The sequence below is a fragment of the Mytilus trossulus genome, chromosome 2 (assembly GCF_036588685.1).
Source record: "Mytilus trossulus isolate FHL-02 chromosome 2, PNRI_Mtr1.1.1.hap1, whole genome shotgun sequence".
In the NCBI taxonomy this organism is placed as follows: domain Eukaryota; kingdom Metazoa; phylum Mollusca; class Bivalvia; order Mytilida; family Mytilidae; genus Mytilus; species Mytilus trossulus.
In genome coordinates this window covers 1,532,214-1,552,082 of record NC_086374.1, presented here as the reverse complement: position 1 = coordinate 1,552,082, position 19,869 = coordinate 1,532,214, and the positions used below count along the sequence as shown (strand labels likewise).

Sequence of the window (19,869 nt, the reverse complement as noted above, 5' to 3'; positions counted from 1 at the left end):
GTTCAAGGGATGCTTTATTTTATCTACTTTTTTGTGTGAGGTATAAGAGTAAATTAATGTTGCCGCAAACACTTACTGTCGTTGCTAGCACCTTAAATATCTCATCTTTGTACATCTACTCTGGATTCTTTACAATGTTTTGGACTCTATCCTTTCTAAAGTGATTCTTGAAATAAATGTCTTCATCCCGTAAATCAGTATCATAGAAATTTTGTGAAGTCGACACGACAAAGGCAGATTACCTTTTGCTATATTCTTTGGACATCGGTTTGACTTATGTGGCTCCTTCTGGTTTATTCCTTAGTTTTAATTGTTTTTGTTTCTTTAGTGTTTTAAGCTTGGTCGATTAATTTTCGGAAAAGAATATCTTTATGATCTGAAATATTTCGATTCCATTTCTTCTACACTTTAAATATCTCTTATATAACTGTGGAATTAGTATGAAATACATAACATATTAGTGGTGGGTGCAGGTGAAGGAGAAACGCAAAGGCAAATAAAAACACAATCAATCTAAAATTCGTCATTTGGTGTTCAAAAACAGATAGGATATTTTAGGTGAGTCAGGTTACTAATGGAACCAAGTATGAATTTGAGAAATATAATTTTATCGATATACAAGTCTCAACAACTGATTTAGAAAACAAAACAAAGTAACAAACAACAACGAAAAGGAGCCCTTGAACTTAAGAAAAAGAGTTAGATAGAGAGGGTCAACAGGGTACAACATGAAAACAATCCTTTTAAATGTCATGCGCCCGCGGCGCTATTTCGAATGAACCTTCCTCTGGAACACTTGAAGTTTACACAATAAAAGACGGAGTTGAAAACTTAGTGTCTTGATGATTTATAAATTATGAACAAACAATCTAAAAAAAAGAGGCGACAGTTCAAAACAAATATTCAAATTCAAAAATCGAAATCAAACTGACAATGTCAAGACTAAAAACATTTAACGACGAAAATACAAACAAAAGTAATCAAAACACAACACAGATAACTCGAGACTGTACAAGAGAGGGACAACAGATACCAAAGGGACAGTCAAACTCATAAATCTAAAATAAACTGACAACGCCATGGCTAAAAATGACAAAAGGACAAACAGACAAACAATAGTACAAATGACACAACATAGAAAACTAAAGAATAAACAACACGAACCCCACCAAAAACTAGGGGTGATCTCGGGTGCTCCGGAAGGGTAAGCAGATCATGCTCCACATGTGGCATCCGTCATGTTGCTACTTAGAAATTGAAAGTTCACAATTGGAAAGCTACACTCATCTCTTTTGTCGTCAAGTTTTGTTTCAACCGACCCTCATTTTCAAGATATGAGGCTGACTTAACTGTATCTGTAGTATACTTTATCTCTTGTTCGATTGGATAGATGCGTTCCACATATTCACCAAATTTTCAATTATTTAATGAAAGAACAGCATCTATATAGCGGAAAGTAGGGTTAAAGGATATAACTAACTTCTTGTCTTTCTTCCTTAGAAGTTCATGCATGAAGTCAGCCCCGTAGTAATAAAGAAACAAGTCGGCAAGTAGAGGGGCACAGTTTGTTCCCATTTGAATAACGACAGTCTGTTGAAAAATACGTCCTCCGAATGTAATAAATACTGTGGATTCATTTATTTTCGTTGGTACCAATTTTCGTGGATTAAGGAAAAGTTGCATGTCCGTGGATATTTATTTTCGTGATTTTGCCAAAGTCTGCGTACAAGACTATAGAAAATTTGTTATTCGATGACCATATAATTTCGTGGTTCACCTGTACCCACGAAAGCCACGAAAATTGTATGTTTTCAATCAAGAAATCAAGCATCTTGATAATATCAGTTTCAGAGAATTTTTTGTTTGAATCAGAGTGATCCTTTACAAAGTATGATTCATCCCTCCCTAAGACAACACGCATGCACCAAACTTTGAGGGTGATCTCAGGTTTGTAATACATCATGGCAGTACCAAATTATTTCCCACAGAGCTTATAAAATAATGGTCCAGCAGAAGCGTTCCCGACCCAGTAAGCATTTCTTGAATCACTATTTTTGGTGGGTTCGTGTTGCTCGTAAACTTTAACTTTCTAATTTGTGTTTTGTGTTAATATTGTCTTATTACAGACTGATGAGTTTGAACGTCTTTTTGATATCATTCACGTCTCTGTTGCTATACTGCATCATCCGTCAAGTGAGCCCACACCCAGTCAAATAAAATGACGCTCTCGGGAATAGGACACAATAGGTACAATTACAGATTATGCAACAATATTGGTATGTAAATGCAGAAGACTGCAATAGGAGTTGGTGATGGCGACCTTAAAACTTGATCGATATCAGTTCGTCGTCATGTAAATATTTCTAGTTTTGTTTAAGGAGCAGATCCCTGCTACTTAATACTATAAAGTGTGATCATGCACAACCATAAAAAATCTTAAAAAAAAATTAAAAAATTAAAATATAAAATTTCTCATCCGGTAATAGTTATTGCTACAGAAAACAAATTCAAAAATAAAAGATAGTACAGAAAGAAAAGTAGATCTATTGAATATCATATGCATGAATCATGGCCTTGTTGTTCAATTTAAAAACGTTTGACATAAAAAGAAAAATTGATACAGTTATAATTCAGATGTGTCTCGTGGAGTTACAATCTTCAGTGCTAACAGGTAAAATAAACATGTATATATTAACTTTCATAATCAAGTGTTTTTGTTATTTATACGGTGAACATGCATGCATAATGTGACCTATAGTTTATTTCTGTGTCATTCTGTCTCTTATGGAGAGATGTTTCATCGGTAATCATATCACATCTTCAATTTGGTATGTACACAGGTTTACTACTATTTAGTACATAGATTATCTTAGCTTCTCTTAATTAATCGTCACCAGTAAGCTCAAACATAAACATAATAAATACGTATACACAATAAGTTGAAACGTCACAAGCTCTGTTACCAAATAATGCGTTAAATAAAGGCAACAGTAGTATACCGCTGTTCAAAACTCATAAATCCATGAACAAAAAACAAAATCGGGGTAACAAACTAAAATGATTATTAAATTCATATGAAAACCTTGCCTGTGTGAGTTGGAATAGCACTGATATACATATAAATGGGCTATTTTTGCAAAAGTTTATGTTGAATTAAAACGACATTCCTTCAAATAAATGATAACATAGCGAAATAAATAGAGGTAATAGTAGTATGAAGTTGTTCAAAAGTAATAACTCGGTTGAAAAAACAAATCCGGTTACCAAACTCAAACCGAGCAACAAAAACACCAAAGTGCATAAATAACAAACCGCACCACACATAGAATCGGACTATTCGATAACAACGTCACATAGAATCGGACTATTCGATAACAATGTCACATAGAATCGGACTGTTCGATAACCATATTCCAGCATTGTTACTGGACATTCTAATAAAAATGGTGGGTCGAACCTGGCTTTATTGCTAGCCAAACCTCCCACTTATATGAGAATGTTATAAAATATCAACAAAAAACAACACTAACGCAAGAACACTAAGCGCAGAGAATGCATAAAAAAATCATGTAAATGAATAAAATTAGTATAATAGTAACATGTAAACTGCAACATAACAACGAACATCTTCCATTAACAACAACACAGGGCTCCTTAAACAGTGAAGTATTTTGATGGCGTATATCAATCTTGAAATACATACAACTAGAAGGAATTGAATTGCAAAATTAACAATTACTTTCACAATACTAGCCCAAATAATAATCATGATTTTAAGGTATTTTAAAAACGTTTTATTAGATTAATGTTGTGACGACGTCATAATTATTTGGACTAACACAGTACTTTATCAACGGAAAATTCTGCAGTACTACGAGTATATAATTTTTAAACAAGTTATAGTTTGCTGCATAGGAAGGACACTCTATAAAATTTTAGGAAGATAGTTCATATTATAGAGATCTAATAGAATATGTCGTTCGAAATACTGTGAATGATGTTGAAAGGACTGCACGTCGTATTTGTCCATGGTATAATTAGGTCATATTTATCGTTTCATTTTCGAGTAAGTATCTTTCCAAACTAAGAGTGTTATTCAAGTTAACGTACCCAACTTTACAAAATAAATCTGGAAGAAGTACATTTTAAAGCGCCTGTCTTCACAATATAAAGGCAGAAAAACTATGTTATAATTAATCTGCCTACGTAACAATATTTCTAGTGACCGACCGAAAATGTAAATACATACATGTAACAAGGTAGGTCAGGGATTGTTTATATAAAGGTAGATAAGCAGTTCTATATTTAATACATTAACAGATGCGAGTTTCATGGTCGTTGTCTTGAAAAGTAAGTGTTTGGTGCAAATTTATTTTCATTGCAATTTACTCTTGATCTATAAATCCATATTAATAATTTATTATGTAGGTCTATTTTAAATGTGATTTACTCTACCATCACATGTTTCTGGAACGTTGGCAAATAAGAAATTGCTGTTGTATATATTCAACTTAAAGTTTTAACGTATGTGTACAGATAAGTTGAAAACTAATTATTCCAATGTCTTAACTTGCTACAACTTTACGATTTGCATTCTCATTTGCATCTCCGAGCCAATGATAATAAAAAGTTTACGTAATACTTATTTCCACTTGAATAATATCAAAACTGAAATGCAGTTCCCTAGGCTGTAATAAAACTCACAGGGGTTAAGATACCTATCCACCATGTGCAATTTTTTTTTATATATTTTTGTTTTTGGTAAATAGTTATCAAAAATACCACGATTATAATTTAGGAGGATCCAAAATTCTAAAACTTTGTGCTAAATACGGCTAAGGTTATCTATGCATGGGATAAGAAAATCCTTAGTTTTTTCGAAAAATTCAAAGTTTTAAACAGGAAATTTATAAAAATGACCACATAATTGATATGCATGTCAACACCGAAGTGCTGACTACTGGCTGGTGATACCCTCGGGGACATAACGTCCACCAGCAGTGGCATCGACCCAGTGGTGTAAATAGTTATCAAAGATACCAGGATTATAATTTAGTACGCCAGACGCGCGTTTCGTCTGCATAAGACTCATCAGTGTTGCTCATATCGAAATAGTTAAAATGCCAAACAAGTACAAAATTGAAGAGCAATGACCATTCAAAATTCCAAAAAGTTGTGCAAAATACGGCTAAGGTAATCTATGCCTCGGATAAGAAAATCCTTAGTTTTTTTGGAACAATGTTTAAAAAGCCGTCTGAAATCTTACATAGTTCCGACAATGTTATTCTAACCTATAGTTGTTGAAACTTCAGCGCGAAAACCCTCTGCATTGTGTTCAGTATCTGTCCATAACAAACATAGTGTACAATGAACACCTGCAAAATACTAGTTTACCTTTTTCGGAATATATAAAATCCAAAAGTTACTTCTGCATTGGAAAGTATTTTCTCAGAAACCTGTACACAACCGGAGAAATTTCAATTCTTTAACTTTTTTAATCTATTTATAATTGACATTAGGCCAACTTGTCATTAATAATAATATTAAACTATAACACAAATGTTAACATCTGTTTACAGTTGATAAAGATGAACCGTATTGGTGCTGCTATAATTGGTGTTGGTCGTATTGGACAGGTTCATTTGAAAAATATGATAAACAGTCATTGTATTCAGGTTCACTGGATGGTGGACAATATTGCTGTTCATGGAAATCTGAAGGAATTAGCCAACTTGTATAATCTTGTTGATACAAGTATAACAACACCGGATCAATTCGAAACTGTGATGGCGGACGACAGGTAATCGTTTAAAATATGTGCCACGTGTTTAAAAATTAGCATGATATTGCATTGACTCATTAATGCTAATCCAGTATTTAACTTTATATACTTTGTAATATTAATAATTTGTATATTTTGACAAAGGAGTAGGTTCAGTAAGACCCCTTTTTGGCCCCAAAATATAGCAGTTTTACAAAATTATGATAATGTAATCATAACACTATTTATTATCTAAAATAGTATATCGACCTCAATTTTTTCCTCAGCCTATATATTTCTTCCAGGTCAATCATTTAATACAAATACGGTCAGAAATTAGTAATACGTGGATAATAATTGCAGCCTGTGATTAAGGTCAATACAAGGAGTAATCGACCAAAAATAATACATCGACCTCATTTCTTTCAGGTCGATACATTCTCGGTAAACAACCTCCTGCAAAAGCTATACTTGTATATTGTTGTAAATTTGTATATAACAGGGGTATGCTACTGTTGCATTTCTTTATTGCTTGTCATGCATCATCCAATATTCCAATTTACACACGGTCAAAATGTTACAATCCGTTAAATGTCAGATCAGATGACTATACTTATAGACATTCTAAACATTCTAGACCGCCAAAAGAAAGGGAAGACCCACACCGACATATCATGATGGTGACCGGAAGTATGTAAAGAGTCGATTTCGGTTGTTTTTCCTCATAGAATTAAACCTACCAATGTATCACTATTGACTACTTATCTACAAACGGACCTGTAATTAGTATACACTAAGTGTCTGTCACTACTGTGTATTCCTTTACAATATATGATCGTTCTTTCAGAGTTAAAATGGTAGTAATATGTGTACCAACTGGACTTCATAAAGAATTCATAATGAAATCACTAAAAGCAGGTAAGGTTTTTTCAATAGATTCTGACGCACTGGTTAAGTATAACTGTTTGATTTGAATACTTTTTTGTGCATACGAAAAATCAAAAACATAAGAACAAAGTTAATATAAAAATGATTTGACCCTGTTTTTTTCCACCAAAACAAAACTTTGACTGATATCGTTACTAATCGTAGTTTTTAAGCATCAGAAACAAGGCTTTAAAAAAACCTGTGTGTTAAACAAGCCTTAACGACACGACTTCAAAGTGACACATAAGCGAGATTTGTTATTATATTGGGAGGGAATGCCAATGGTTGCAAGTTTTGGCTAAGTAAAAATAGAGCTTCTTCTTCGAATACCTGACCCTTGCATCTTTATGAAAAGCAGCGTTCATAGCACAACGTAAAGTGTGAACAGTTACTTTGTACTGTTATTGGCACAATGTAACAATATAGCTTGATAAATGATTAGAGTTTTTATCCATTCGTTTGGTGTATTTGAGCCTTATTTTTGTCATTTGCCAACGGACTGTCTATTTAGATTTTTCCTCGGAGTTTGCAATTTTAGTTATTTTACTTTAATAATGATAATAATGATACTTATTAGTGTATCATTTGTAGGTAAGCATGTCTTCTGTGAGAAGCCTTTATGCATTTCTGTTGAAGATGTAAAGGATTGTTATGAAGAAGCTAAACGACAAGGAAAGCATTTATTGTGTGCATTAAACAGGTAAGAGGCAGCGCAAAATCATCATTGAATGTGAGCATTAGACAGCCAAAACCTGTCGTTGAATGTCAGCATTACACAGGCAAAAAATATCGTTGAATGTTAGCATTACACAGGCAAAAACAATCGTTAAATGTCAGCAGACAACATTACACAGGCGAAATTTATCATTGAATGTCAGCATTACACTGGCAAAAATTATTGTTGAATATGAGCATTACACAGGTGAAATTATCATTGAGTGTGAACATTACACATGTAAAACTGTCATCGAATATGAGCATTACACAGGTAAAATTATCATTGAATGTGAGTATAAAACATAAAGGCAACAGTAGTATACCGCTGTTTAAAACTCATAAATCCATGGACAAAAAAACAAAATCGGGGTAACAAAATAAAACCGAGGGAAACGCATTAAATATAAGAGGAGAACAACGACACAACACCGAAACGCAACACACACAGAAACGGACCAAGCATCAGACAAAATCCCACGAGAATAACAAATAAAACATGTAAGACGCAAAACAGTCATTCAATGAGGGCATTAAAAAGTCAAATGACAACAAAAAATAGATTGAGCATATTCAACTTACATTGCAAGGAAACATTTTGTTAAATACATTTACTACGGTAAATATTAATAATCTAACAGTGTTTATAAAAATTCTAATTCAGCTTATGGTGAATGATATTTAGAAACATGGTAAAATATTAATGATTGTTTTTTATATATATTTTTATATTCATGTTTCATTAAATCAGTTGTTATTCTATTCCTCAATCCTTGCCCTTTTGGAGATCATGGACCTTCAAAACATTGCGGAGAAATGAGAAAACATATGGAAATTAACAATAAAAAAGCATCATTAAGTAGTGTCAATATCGAGTAAGAGGCACAGACTGAAAAGAAAATTTTCCTCCACTCGAGTTTTCAACTCAAAACAGTTTTAACGCAGGTTAAACGTTTAAAGTATTTTAGGTTTTAATGATAATTTAAAGCTGAAGATATTAGAAAAAATCCAACACGATATAGAAAAACAGATTAGACAGTATTGCCTTACACTGTGAACTATTTTGTGTATATCTATTTCTGTAGACGTTTTGATAAACAGTTTGCCCAAGCTGGCCTCCTTGCAAAAAATGGAGCATTCGGTGAAATTCGTACAGTCAAGATGGAAAGCCGAGATAATCAAACAAACCTGGAATATTTCGCTCACAACAAAGGTAATGGAGTCTGTTAGGTGACAGTGAATACTTCAATAAAGACTGCTCATTATTTTGATGGTCCCTATTCTATGATGTTAGAAATTTCATTCAAATTTAACCCTGGTATCTATAATGAGTTTATAAACTATATTCCGCTTTGACCCTTTTTGGTATCATTTGTTTTTTTAGATTTAGTTGTTAATATGTTGAGCTGTTGATTTTACAATTTGATAAGGGACTTTCTGTTAAGAGTGTTTCTCGGAGTTTGTTTGGTTGTTTTGTTTCTGTTTAATTGTTAGCCTTATCTTTTTTAAGGAGGAATATTCTTAGATATGGGAATACATGACATTGATTACATAGCATGGATGATAGGAGAGGAACCAGAATTTTGCACAGCTATTGGTGCACATACTTCAGTGTTATCCGAGGGATTCCAGTCGTACGGGGAATATGACACGGCCATGGGATTGATAAAATTCAAGAATGGTACATTAGTACATGTAGACCTTAACCGGATGACATGTGGAGGTTATCAGCAGTCTGTACAAGTATGTATCTCTGTTATTTTTATGGTAGATATAACGTACAAAAATTGCTTTAACGACACGTGAACACATTTTTTATCATTAAAATCGTTAGAAACTAATGTATAACAAAATAACGTTGGCTACAGTATTAATGCTTAGAAAAGTTATTGTGTATTTTTTTAACAGATTCATTTATGCTTTGTCTATTGCTCATTTGTTTTCTTTTATTCTTTTGATATGTCTTGAATTCAGATTTTTATGTTAGAAATGTGAAATTTTCATTTTTTTTTTTAATTTTGATTTTTATTTCTTTGCCAACTCTTTTCCACTAAATACAAAGTAAAATAACAGAAAAAAAAGAAAGAAAATTCAATACGGAAATTGCAAAATTAAATGATGAAACACATTAAACAAATGGTCAACAACTGTCATATTCTTGACTTGGTACAAGCATTTGTAAATGTAGAAAATGGTGGATCGAACCTGGTTTTATAGCGCTAAACATCACACTCGCAGCAAATATCATTATATTAATATTGATGCGTGAATTACAACAAGTCTTTTCTGAAAGTTATCATTTCTTTATAGATTTTAGGAACAAAACAGGTGGTTGATATTACGAACATACGAGAGTCCCAGTTAGAAATCACTGACGACAAAGGCACACACCTGTCTCCATACCATTTAGTGGATGGATTTCTAGACCGATATCTGGACTCATTTGCTGCAGAAATGTCTCATTTTATCAACGTTGTTAAAGGTAAATCGTATGTTACACAGAATTAAAAAAATACTCATTTGTTCCCAATTATTTTACGCCACTGTTGTGTTTTCTTAGAACTCGCCTATAAGCTTACTCACTTTGATAAGATTTTGCAAACACTTAGTTGATGCTACTGCTGTTTACACCACAAAGATTGTGACATTACATCATAAGATGTGAGATATAACGTACGAGAACTTTTCCAACTTGGTAAAGAGGGACAAAAGATAACAGAGGAATATTCAAACTCATAAATCGAAAACAAACTGGCAATGGCATGGTAAAAAAAGAAACACAACACTATACATATCACAACATAAAACACCAAACAAGTTGGTCGACAAATTAAGAACTGCACCAAAAAAAGCGGGGTTGAAAATCACAATACAAAGTAGATACAATAGTTAAAGGCAGATAAACGTTCAGTGAATGATACACATAATATCAATGTTATTCATATTTTTAAGGTGAAGAAGAATGTTCTGTGACTGGTGAAAGTGTTATAATGGCAACAAAGCTTGTGTATATGTTGACGGAAGCTCTACAAACTGGTTCTAAAGTATATTATATCCCGTAGTTACTCTATCATTCATTGTTATATCTTATTGACTAACAATTATATTATGTGGATCTACATGCATCAAAATAGTTATGTTTTCATAACTTTCAATTTTGGGATCGATTAAACAATTTAAAAAATGTTTTTCATTTGTTCTTAAATTTCCCGCTGATCGATGTCACATAAGACGAGACACGTCTCGTGTAAAATAGGGACGAAAGATACCAAAGGGACAGTCAAACTCGTAAATTTATAACAAACTGACAACGCCATGGCTAAAAATGAAAAAGACAAACAGACAAAAAAAGTACATATGACACAACATAGAAAATTAAAGAATAACCAACACGAACCCCACCAAAAACTATGGGTGATCTCGGGTGCTCCGGAAGGGTAAGCAGATCCTGCTCTACATGTGGCACCCGTCATGGTGCTTATGTGATAACAAATCCGGTAAAAATTCGGTAGGTCACATTTATGAAAGGGAAGGGGAAGGGAAGGCGTAAACTATAGCATTGATAGCAATAAAACAATTATCCGCAAAAAAAAGATGAATGCAAACGATATAATCCCACGAAGTCTCATATTAAAGACATAGTTTTAGTCTCAAACATTTATACATCCTCGGTATTCAAATGTCAAGTTTTGAGATATATTCAGACAAGCAATTAAAACACCAAATTAACCAAATGTTTTTAAATGCTAACGCTGTCCCAGGTTAGCGAGGGATGGATACCCACTTACATCTTTAACCCCACCACATTGTGTATGTACCTGTCCCAATTCGGGAGCTTGTTATTCAGTGGAATTTGCTTTTTTGCTGTTTATCAAATATGTACTTCGTTCATTGTTTTATCAGTCTATTACAATCGTTTGAATTGTTTTACATTTGTCAATCGAGACCTTTGATTCCAGACTATGCAGTATTAGTTTCTCTCATTGTTGAAAGCCATATGATAACCTGTGGTTGTTAACTTTTATGTCATTTGGTCTCTGGTGGAGAGTTGTCTAATTGGCAATTATTCATTTTCTTTTTATATAGTATGTTTACCTAAATTTCATAACAACAAGTAATCACAAAACTAGAATAAAACAGATGTTTATTACCAAGTGTTAATAAATATCAAAATGCATAGATATAATTGCAAAGTATGTAGAAAAAGCTTGCCTTAAATAATTTTCAATCCTAAGAAATATATAAAACTTAAAAATGTAAAAAAAATATTGCATATGTAGCTTTAATCTACATGTTTGTAATATCTGTTTGTTAACTTGCCTTCATTCACTAGTCATTTCCTTCACAATCATTTTTTATTTTCTTTAATCATTTTGAAAAAGGATAGTAATAAAAACAGTTTATAGGATAAATTTTATAACATACAGTCATAATGGTTCCAAAATTTTAAATGTATAATCAATGAACTGGTTCATGTCAACAGGATAGATATAAAGAAATAAACTTTCTTGTATCATGAGTCAAATTTTCACAAACTTTGACAAATTAAAAGGCACTTAATTGCACAAATGTACAATAAGAGATATGTCCTACATGAAGACGTCCAAGGCAATGAATCTACTACATATATCAAAAGAATAAATACATGTTTTGTCAAGGAATATATAAGAATGTATAAAAATTATCACAATTTGCAAACTGAAATGGAAGTTAAAATTTCAATAAATGAAACAACTGTATAACTAATCCTCATCGTCAATAGGAAAATATTATATAAAAATAGTTCTTACAAATGTTATTTCAATTTAAGTAGAAAGACTTGGCTGAGTATATACAATAAATTTTACTATAAACAAAACAGTAACTATATATATATATATTATTTGATTATAAATCTTTATCAACAATCCAACAACCAGACAGATATAAATAAAGCATCTATTAAACTATAAAGGAAGTACTACTTCTCATAATAACAATATAAATATAACAAGAATACAAAAGCATGATACTTAGTACTAGACTTATGTACAACAATAAATACAACTGTGTTAAGTAGTAGTGAATAAAATTTCAAAATTGTAGTACAAAAACAGTAGCTTGACATACAATAAATCAATCAGAAGTTTCTATATCATAACAGTTCATTATTTCTCATGACATATATATAATATTCCCTTTTTTATAACTTCAATACAATGATTTTCATTTTCACATGTGTTAACTTTTAAACTTCAAAATCAATAGATCACAATATGTGGAAAATTATTTAGCAAAATATAAGTTTAAGAATATACATTTTTCTCTGGTTATCAGTTGTTATTTCTATTTTATTTCTTGTTTTAAGTAAAAAGTTTTCATCAAATCTATCGATCTACTATCTATGAATAATACCATTTCTTAATAAATTACATAAACATCATGATCATGTGAACTCTATATGTTATAATCACTGTTTTGACAAGTTTCTAAACATGAGAAAATTCGAAAATTTAACTACACTTTCTCAAGAAAATTGTTAAAGAGGGAGATTTTTAGCAAATATTTGGAGGAACCTGCAATTATCTTGTAGTTTGACATAATTGTCGACAAATATTATATAGATATGTGTGTACATAATCAACAGATCTACTAAAATTGTTCTTGTCTTCTGTTGGAAAAAAGTGAAGTTTCTGTATTGCTTTATGACATTTCAAAACACATAATAAAAAAAAGTAAAATACATTAAAGATGAGTCTTTCACATAGTTACGAGAAATTCTCATTTAAATGTGTAAAAAAAATATGTTGTTTTCCTTAAAAGGATTTTAAGGTATCTTAGATATGTAAATATTATCAGTTCCTTTTACATCTTCAATCTAGATAGTGTGGATGTTACTTGTCATTTATAACTATGCGCTTGGCAAACGGAAGGGGAGACAATAAGAGGTAAAAAGAGACAATTTCCTTTACTTATTCTAAATTCAAATTATTCAGTTAATTCAACAAATGTCAATAGATTTTTCATAGCTTACAATTGTCAATTTAAAAAAAATGTTCTAAACATCCTAAGTAAAACTATTATGCATATATATATATATATAAATAGATGTGCAAAATCAATCTATTTTTGTTTCAAGCAAATTATTTGTATCTATAATATAAACAGTAAGTCTTATGTTGTTGGGTTTTTTTCTAGCTAAATAAATAATCATTACTGAAAAAATTAGCAAAAAAGAACTTTACATTATGATATTTTTTGAAGCATTCACTTACACAATAAACCTACTTAGACTTAAATTAAAAGACATACATATATCTTTATTCTCACAAACCAAATACAAAGGTATAGAGATAAGACTCACTGAGCATTTTAATCAGAACCAAACATCTATTTTATGGTAAGTTTACTGCCACAATAATCATTATTCTACAGTTGCTGCCTCCTCTTCTTTCTCTGCCAGAAAGCCTTTGTCAGGTATATACTCTGCTAATGGGTACCAGAAAAAATTAAAACCAACTGCTATAGCTTCATTGGCTGATTGTAATATTAAATCTTCATCGTTGTCCACCATGACTGCTATAACGTCTAAGTTTCTATTAAGACATTTAATACTCTTCAATTTAAACTGTGGTGCAAGAGACCCTGCTCCATCAACCAATGTTGCTGAAAATTCTACCCTGTCTTTCACTTCTAATGCACTCAGTGTCTCTTTAAAATTGTTACCTGCATTTAAGATCAAAGTTCCTTTCTCAAACTCCTCCATTTTAATTTGGAGTGAAAAAGAATAGCTGTTGTGTCTATTAAGATGACATTCATGTCCAAGTGAGGTCATCAGGGAGCATATTTGTTTTTCTTTATCAGATTTTGTCTCGTCATTACAATCACCATACTCTCCTCCATATGAACATCGGAGGTAATTGGCTATAAATCCTGGCATTCCTTTCAACATTGGTTCCACACTATTTTCTATTTTACTTATTCTAGCTTCCTTGAAGGTACCAGTCCACGTTATACTGGATCCAATGAAAGAACTGCACGCTAATTGTTCTGGAACAGAATTATCATCATTCAGAGCACAAATGCCCCTGTACTCCTCCCAAGCGATGACTTGCTTTGATGGTTTTTTAGATGTTGGTAGCTGTACAAAGATCATCGGTAGCAAAGCCAACACTGCAAATACTCCCATTACTATTTTCTTTGTTGTTCCTAACTTTTTATCTGTTTTCTTTCCAAACAGGGTTTTAGTCTGAGACAATAGGAATGCTAATCCTCCCAACAGTAAAGTTACAACTAACTTTCCAAACACAGCTGTCATCAAGAGTTTGTAGACAACATAAAAGAATCCAACAATTATCAAGAGAACTGACAAAGGTATTAGCATAGGTAAGAAGAAATAGCCAACAGCAGAACGTATCAGTCCTTTCCATGTAGTAAAAGGGAAGACTGCTACCATGAGCTGCCACCAAAAGTAACATACCAGGTGGGGAACCAGTACTTGATAGGTGCCTTTCCATGATCCACGTGCTGCCATCAATATAAACATCACTGGAACCACCAGGTAGCTGACTGTTGGTAGTCCCAAATTAATCTGGAATCCTGCTCCTACTTCAATGGAGAACCCTGCTCCCAGTACTAATTTAATAGCTGCTGTAATGAACGGAATCTGTGGTAGACTATTTACAAACGTTGGTAAAGATGCAATTAAGTTGAATACCACTGCTAGAATCATCAGCATATCATGGCTGTCACTTAGTGCTGTAAAACAAAGTCCTGCAAAGGCACCAGCAAGAATACAGAACTCTGAGCAAGGAATATACATCTTGTTAGCTAAAGAAAAACTAATAACAGTCAATGGTAATGCTCCAAAGAATACCAAATATGGTGTTAATGAATTCCACGAGTACTGAGAGCGAGTTTCGTTGACATCTACTCCAACATCGTAAGTTTTGAGTACATTAGCCAGAGCTGCAGCATCCTTCATCTTCTTCTTCTTGTAAAACATCTGAACCGTAGCAACAATCATCACCAAAGCACTTAAATAGAAAACTAATAAAGGTACAATCAACAGGATCATTGGAGTTGATATAAAATTATACAAATAAAATAGTATTAAGAGTTGTATCTGATTTGTTGGAATCAAAGACGTCACCCAATTCATTCCTTCTTTAGATACTGTTTCAAATCCTTGTTCAAATATAGCTTGGAAAGTTTCTTTAGGGTATCTGTACACCTGCAAAAAGAAAAGAATATTAATGACTAGTGTTTCTCTATCTTTAACTAACATTGTTTAATCTTTACACATTTTATAAAGCTATGATGTGAGTTATGACATTGTTTACCGTAACATTTTTTACTGAGAAAAAGAACAATCTCAAATTCTTAATTGCTCCTGGTAAAATTATCATGTCATTTTTATTTTGCCATGCATGTCAGACCCGTTTATAGCCAACTAAACTGGGTATATTTTTCTCATTGTTAAAAGCTGTATGGTTGCCTATAATGGCTTATATCCACTTCATTTGAACTTTGTTGGATAGTTCTCACTGGAAATCATTCCACATCTCCTTATTTTCAAACGATGTATGAGAATGTTTTAAATACTTATTGGTGTTGTTATTGCTGAATGGACATTTGATCTCCTACAAACAGTTCAATTGTCATCTTCTTTATGGCTTTGAATTTGATGCAAATAAAACATGAATAAATCAATTTTCAATTAATGCATTCAATTTGTTTTTCGATATTCAGGAAAGTTACCAGTATGTTTTGTTATTCTTTATGAACTAAGCCTGTAATTCAGGGGTTGTTGTTTGTTTATGTGTTACATATTTGTTTTTCCTTCATTTTTTTATATAAATAAGGTCGTTAGTTTTCTCGTTTGAATTGTTTCACATTGTCTTATCAGGGCCCTTTTATAGCTGACTATGCGGTATAGGTTTTGCTTATTGTTGAAGGCCCTACGGTGACATATAGTTAAAATGTCTGTGTCATTTTGGTCTCTTTTTGACAGGTGTCTCCTTGGCAATTATACCACATCTTTTTTTTTATAAATAAAATTTCTAGATAGCATCTGTATATTTTCAAGACAATTTAAACATGTGTTTACACTGCCTCTACTAGCTCTATATTTTTCTTATAAATTTAGAAAATTGAGAAAGGGAATGGGGAATGTTTCAAAGAGACAACTACCTCACCAAAAAACAGAAACAGCTGAAGGCCATCATTGAATCTTCAGTACATACTTCAAAATGTATACAGATTTTTTGCAACATATTCAGATAACTTACTTTTGTAACAATGCCAGCACTTTTATATTCAGATGAATGTTCCTCTGTTTCTTCTGAAGTTAATGTAAGGTTTCCTTGAATTTTCTTGGACAAGATTTTGACAAACTCTGTCTCATTGATAGAATCACCTATCTTCTTTCCTAAACAAATATAAATAAATCAAATTTCTTTTATTGTGGAGATTCTGCTTTTTAATATTTGTACATCTTTAAATTTGTAAATGTTCATAGCATAATGAGGATTAAAAGAGAATTAAAAAGACAACATCATTATATCATAAGTTACAAATAAATACATGTTCTACTGAAAAAAATCAAACAATAAATTTGTCGTTTCTTTTATAAATTTGGTATGCGTAATCATCTGTCTATATTTACAAAATTCATGTTTGAAATCAAATTTTTGTACTTTCTCTTATTTGATTATTGTGACACCACCAAAAAAAAGTCAAACAAGCCTGTTAATTTGCCTGCCCACAAATTGTCTAAATATTAATTAAGAAATTGATTCTTTCACTTTATTTTGGCAGTCTTTACAATTTGTACATCATAAAACTTTAAACAGTACTCCGAGTACAAAATAAGTGCTCTAAACACAAAATCCAGTTTTTTGATTGGTTGATTCTCGAGTCTGAGTACAAAAATTGTGCTTGAAAGTTTTATGACAATCATGCTCGAAAGTTTTATGACCTCAAGGCTTGAAGCAAGGGGTTCCAAAACTAGTACTGGTTAAGAAGGTGTAAGCAGCAAGCCAAAGACGTGACAAAAGATTTAAAAGACTGGTACCTGCTGCAAGGAGTAATTTCTGTTCCAGTACATCCCCTCCTGTCACTCTCTTTACAGCTGTGATGTAGTCCTCTTTAGACAATACTTCTTTATGAGTGTCATTCATCTTAGTGTAGAGTTTTCTAGCAGCTTGTCTGACTTTCTTCTCCAGGTTACTTGTATTGACACACCATTCCACATCCTCCTTGTTAAACTCTGTTATACCTGTAGACAAAACAATGTATGATATTCTGAATGTGTTTTACATTAGGAAATGCATATGGCATTTTTTACTTATATGATCTTTTATTTATATTTTTGCATGTTTTTTTGTATACTACCATTCCACTTAAATTGACAAATTTCAAAAATGATGTCAGAACTTTTAAGTTACCTTTTTTATAGTCACCATGAAAACAATTAAGACTAGTATTTAAGAAATTTCAACAGCAAATTACAGTTAAAATAAAAGAATTGTTAATATATGTGTACCAGTTTTCGTTTTTTGACATTTCTGTAATAGTTGTGTAGCCTCATCATTTCCCTGTCTAGATGCCTGTATAAACCACTTTACTGCTTGTTCGCCATTTATCTCACGTTTAATTTCAGAGTCTGCCAAGGTTAAAAAATGTTTGCCTAGTTTTATTTGAGATTCGTCATCACCATTAACAGCTTCCTTCTCAAGTTTGGCTATATCTGTTAGGAAAAATAAGATCGAAATGTTTTATAACATGTAAGAATAAAAAAATATTGAAACATACATGTACATATATTCACTCCATTTCATGCATATGTTGAAGAATAGATTAACTAAGGCCTATGCAGCATTTGCATAAAAGTAGAGTAATGCTATTAACATCATATAAATGGATTTTATTTTAAATTCTATTGAATCTCCATAAGATTATATCCTATGTTTTGATGGTATGCAGTAATGTTTTTGTAAAACATATTTTGTACATTATTGGGATGTACAATTTGTTTTTTGTCATTTGCCTTGATATAGCATGTCAGGTGCCTTTTGGTCAGTGGTTGTTGTTTGTTCATGTCTGTCTTATTTTTTTGTTGTTATACATTTATATTAGGCTGTGAGATTGTTGTTTTAATTGTTTCTCATTTTTCATGTCAGGGTATTTTATATCTGACTAACTGTTTGGGTTTTTCTCATTTCTGATAGCTAAATTATGGCATATAATTGCTAACACCCACTTCTTTTGAATAACTCATTGGCATTGAAACCAAAACTCTTTACTTTTATAAAATTCTAAATATCTCTAATTCCAATGTTCAACATACATGTACATGACATAGTACATTTTTGTATAATTATGATAATTAGAGTACAATGTACATATAATCATTTCCCATTTTATACATTATCACATATACCGTAAACCTGATACCTACTGCATGGACATTATCAAACAAGTTGTGACTTTTGTTGATTTGGATCTCATCATGCTCATAAACATGATAAAAAAAACTCTTTTCTTGTTAAATGTTTCAACGTGAATAAGGTATTAATTTGGCATGGCAACTAGTTGAATAATTAAGTTTGCATTTTTTTGTCATCAAATTATGATACATAATTTTTTTACATATATAATTATTCATTTCTTTTTATCATTTTGGAGAATTATAAAAGGTATAAAACTTTTATTATCTCAACATTTTTTTTTGGTGATTCCTATTAAAAGTGTTATAGAAAAACACACTATTGATCAGTTTTTATGGGTATGGTGTTCGTTTTAATCAAGTTAATGATGACCAGGTCGTTACACATGACTGCACATGGGAAATGCTGACAGGTACAATAATGTGGGTGTAAAAATTCTTGACGAAATTAAAAAGTTATGTCTATCATTTTACAAATATGCATCCTTTAAATATATTAGAGAAAACATAAGCCTGTATTCATAAATACAGTTTGGTTCATAAACAGATGCTAATAAATATAAAAAGCTGTGTACCTTTTTCATCGACAACTTTGTCGACTTCTGCCATTTTGAACAATTAACCTGTGAGTCACATGACCGAAACGCTGAATGTTTATTATCACGTGATTGCAGACTACCAAAGAGAGTTTAAAATACTTTTTTTTTCAACTTCAGATACTTTATTTCACTATAACGTCTATAATAGTTGTTAACAAAATAAGAGAGCCTACTATCCAATACCGAAATCAAAAGCCAAAGAAAGGAAAAACAGTCTTTTAATAATGGAAAACAAACTAAATCTTTTAATAGAAAACGTTTTGGAAGGGATATACTCTTTTTAAAAAGCCAAAGGAGCCCAAGTTAGATCAAGAATAACATGTGTAGAGGTCAGGAAGGGGAAAAATAATAAGTAACTTTTATCCATAGAAAAGAAAGACAGGCTAAAAAATCTTAGTCTATTAATAAACTAATGACCAAAACCGGTGAGATAACTGTTG

At 31.8% G+C, this 19,869-nt stretch overlaps 2 protein-coding genes across 3 annotated transcripts; one reads left to right on the top strand and one right to left on the bottom strand.

Annotated features, from left to right (window-relative positions):
• Positions 1–4,297: 4,297 nt before the first annotated feature.
• Positions 4,298–10,588, top strand: LOC134704848 (myo-inositol 2-dehydrogenase-like). 2 transcript variants are annotated; one of them, XM_063563629.1, is made up of 8 exons: positions 4,298–4,350; positions 5,580–5,800; positions 6,609–6,684; positions 7,285–7,388; positions 8,488–8,615; positions 8,913–9,145; positions 9,713–9,884; positions 10,355–10,588. In XM_063563629.1, exons 2-8 carry the CDS (start codon positions 5,589–5,591, stop codon positions 10,462–10,464), a joined length of 1,035 nt encoding a protein of 344 aa, XP_063419699.1. In that variant the 5' UTR covers positions 4,298–4,350; positions 5,580–5,588; the 3' UTR covers positions 10,465–10,588. The 2 variants fall into 2 exon arrangements, with proteins under 2 accessions (XP_063419699.1, XP_063419700.1); XM_063563630.1 differs by having other exon boundaries at positions 4,327–4,350; positions 5,676–5,800.
• A 1,546-nt stretch (positions 10,589–12,134) lies between these two features.
• On the bottom strand, positions 12,135–19,521 carry LOC134706218 (wolframin-like). Its single transcript, XM_063564954.1, has 5 exons — positions 19,406–19,521; positions 17,928–18,131; positions 17,457–17,660; positions 16,672–16,811; positions 12,135–15,614 (listed from the first exon to the last, which is right to left on the bottom strand). The coding sequence occupies exons 1-5, from the start codon at positions 19,437–19,439 to the stop codon at positions 13,806–13,808; spliced, it is 2,391 nt and encodes a 796-aa protein (XP_063421024.1). The 5' UTR covers positions 19,440–19,521; the 3' UTR covers positions 12,135–13,805.
• Between the last annotated feature and the right edge of the window lie 348 nt (positions 19,522–19,869).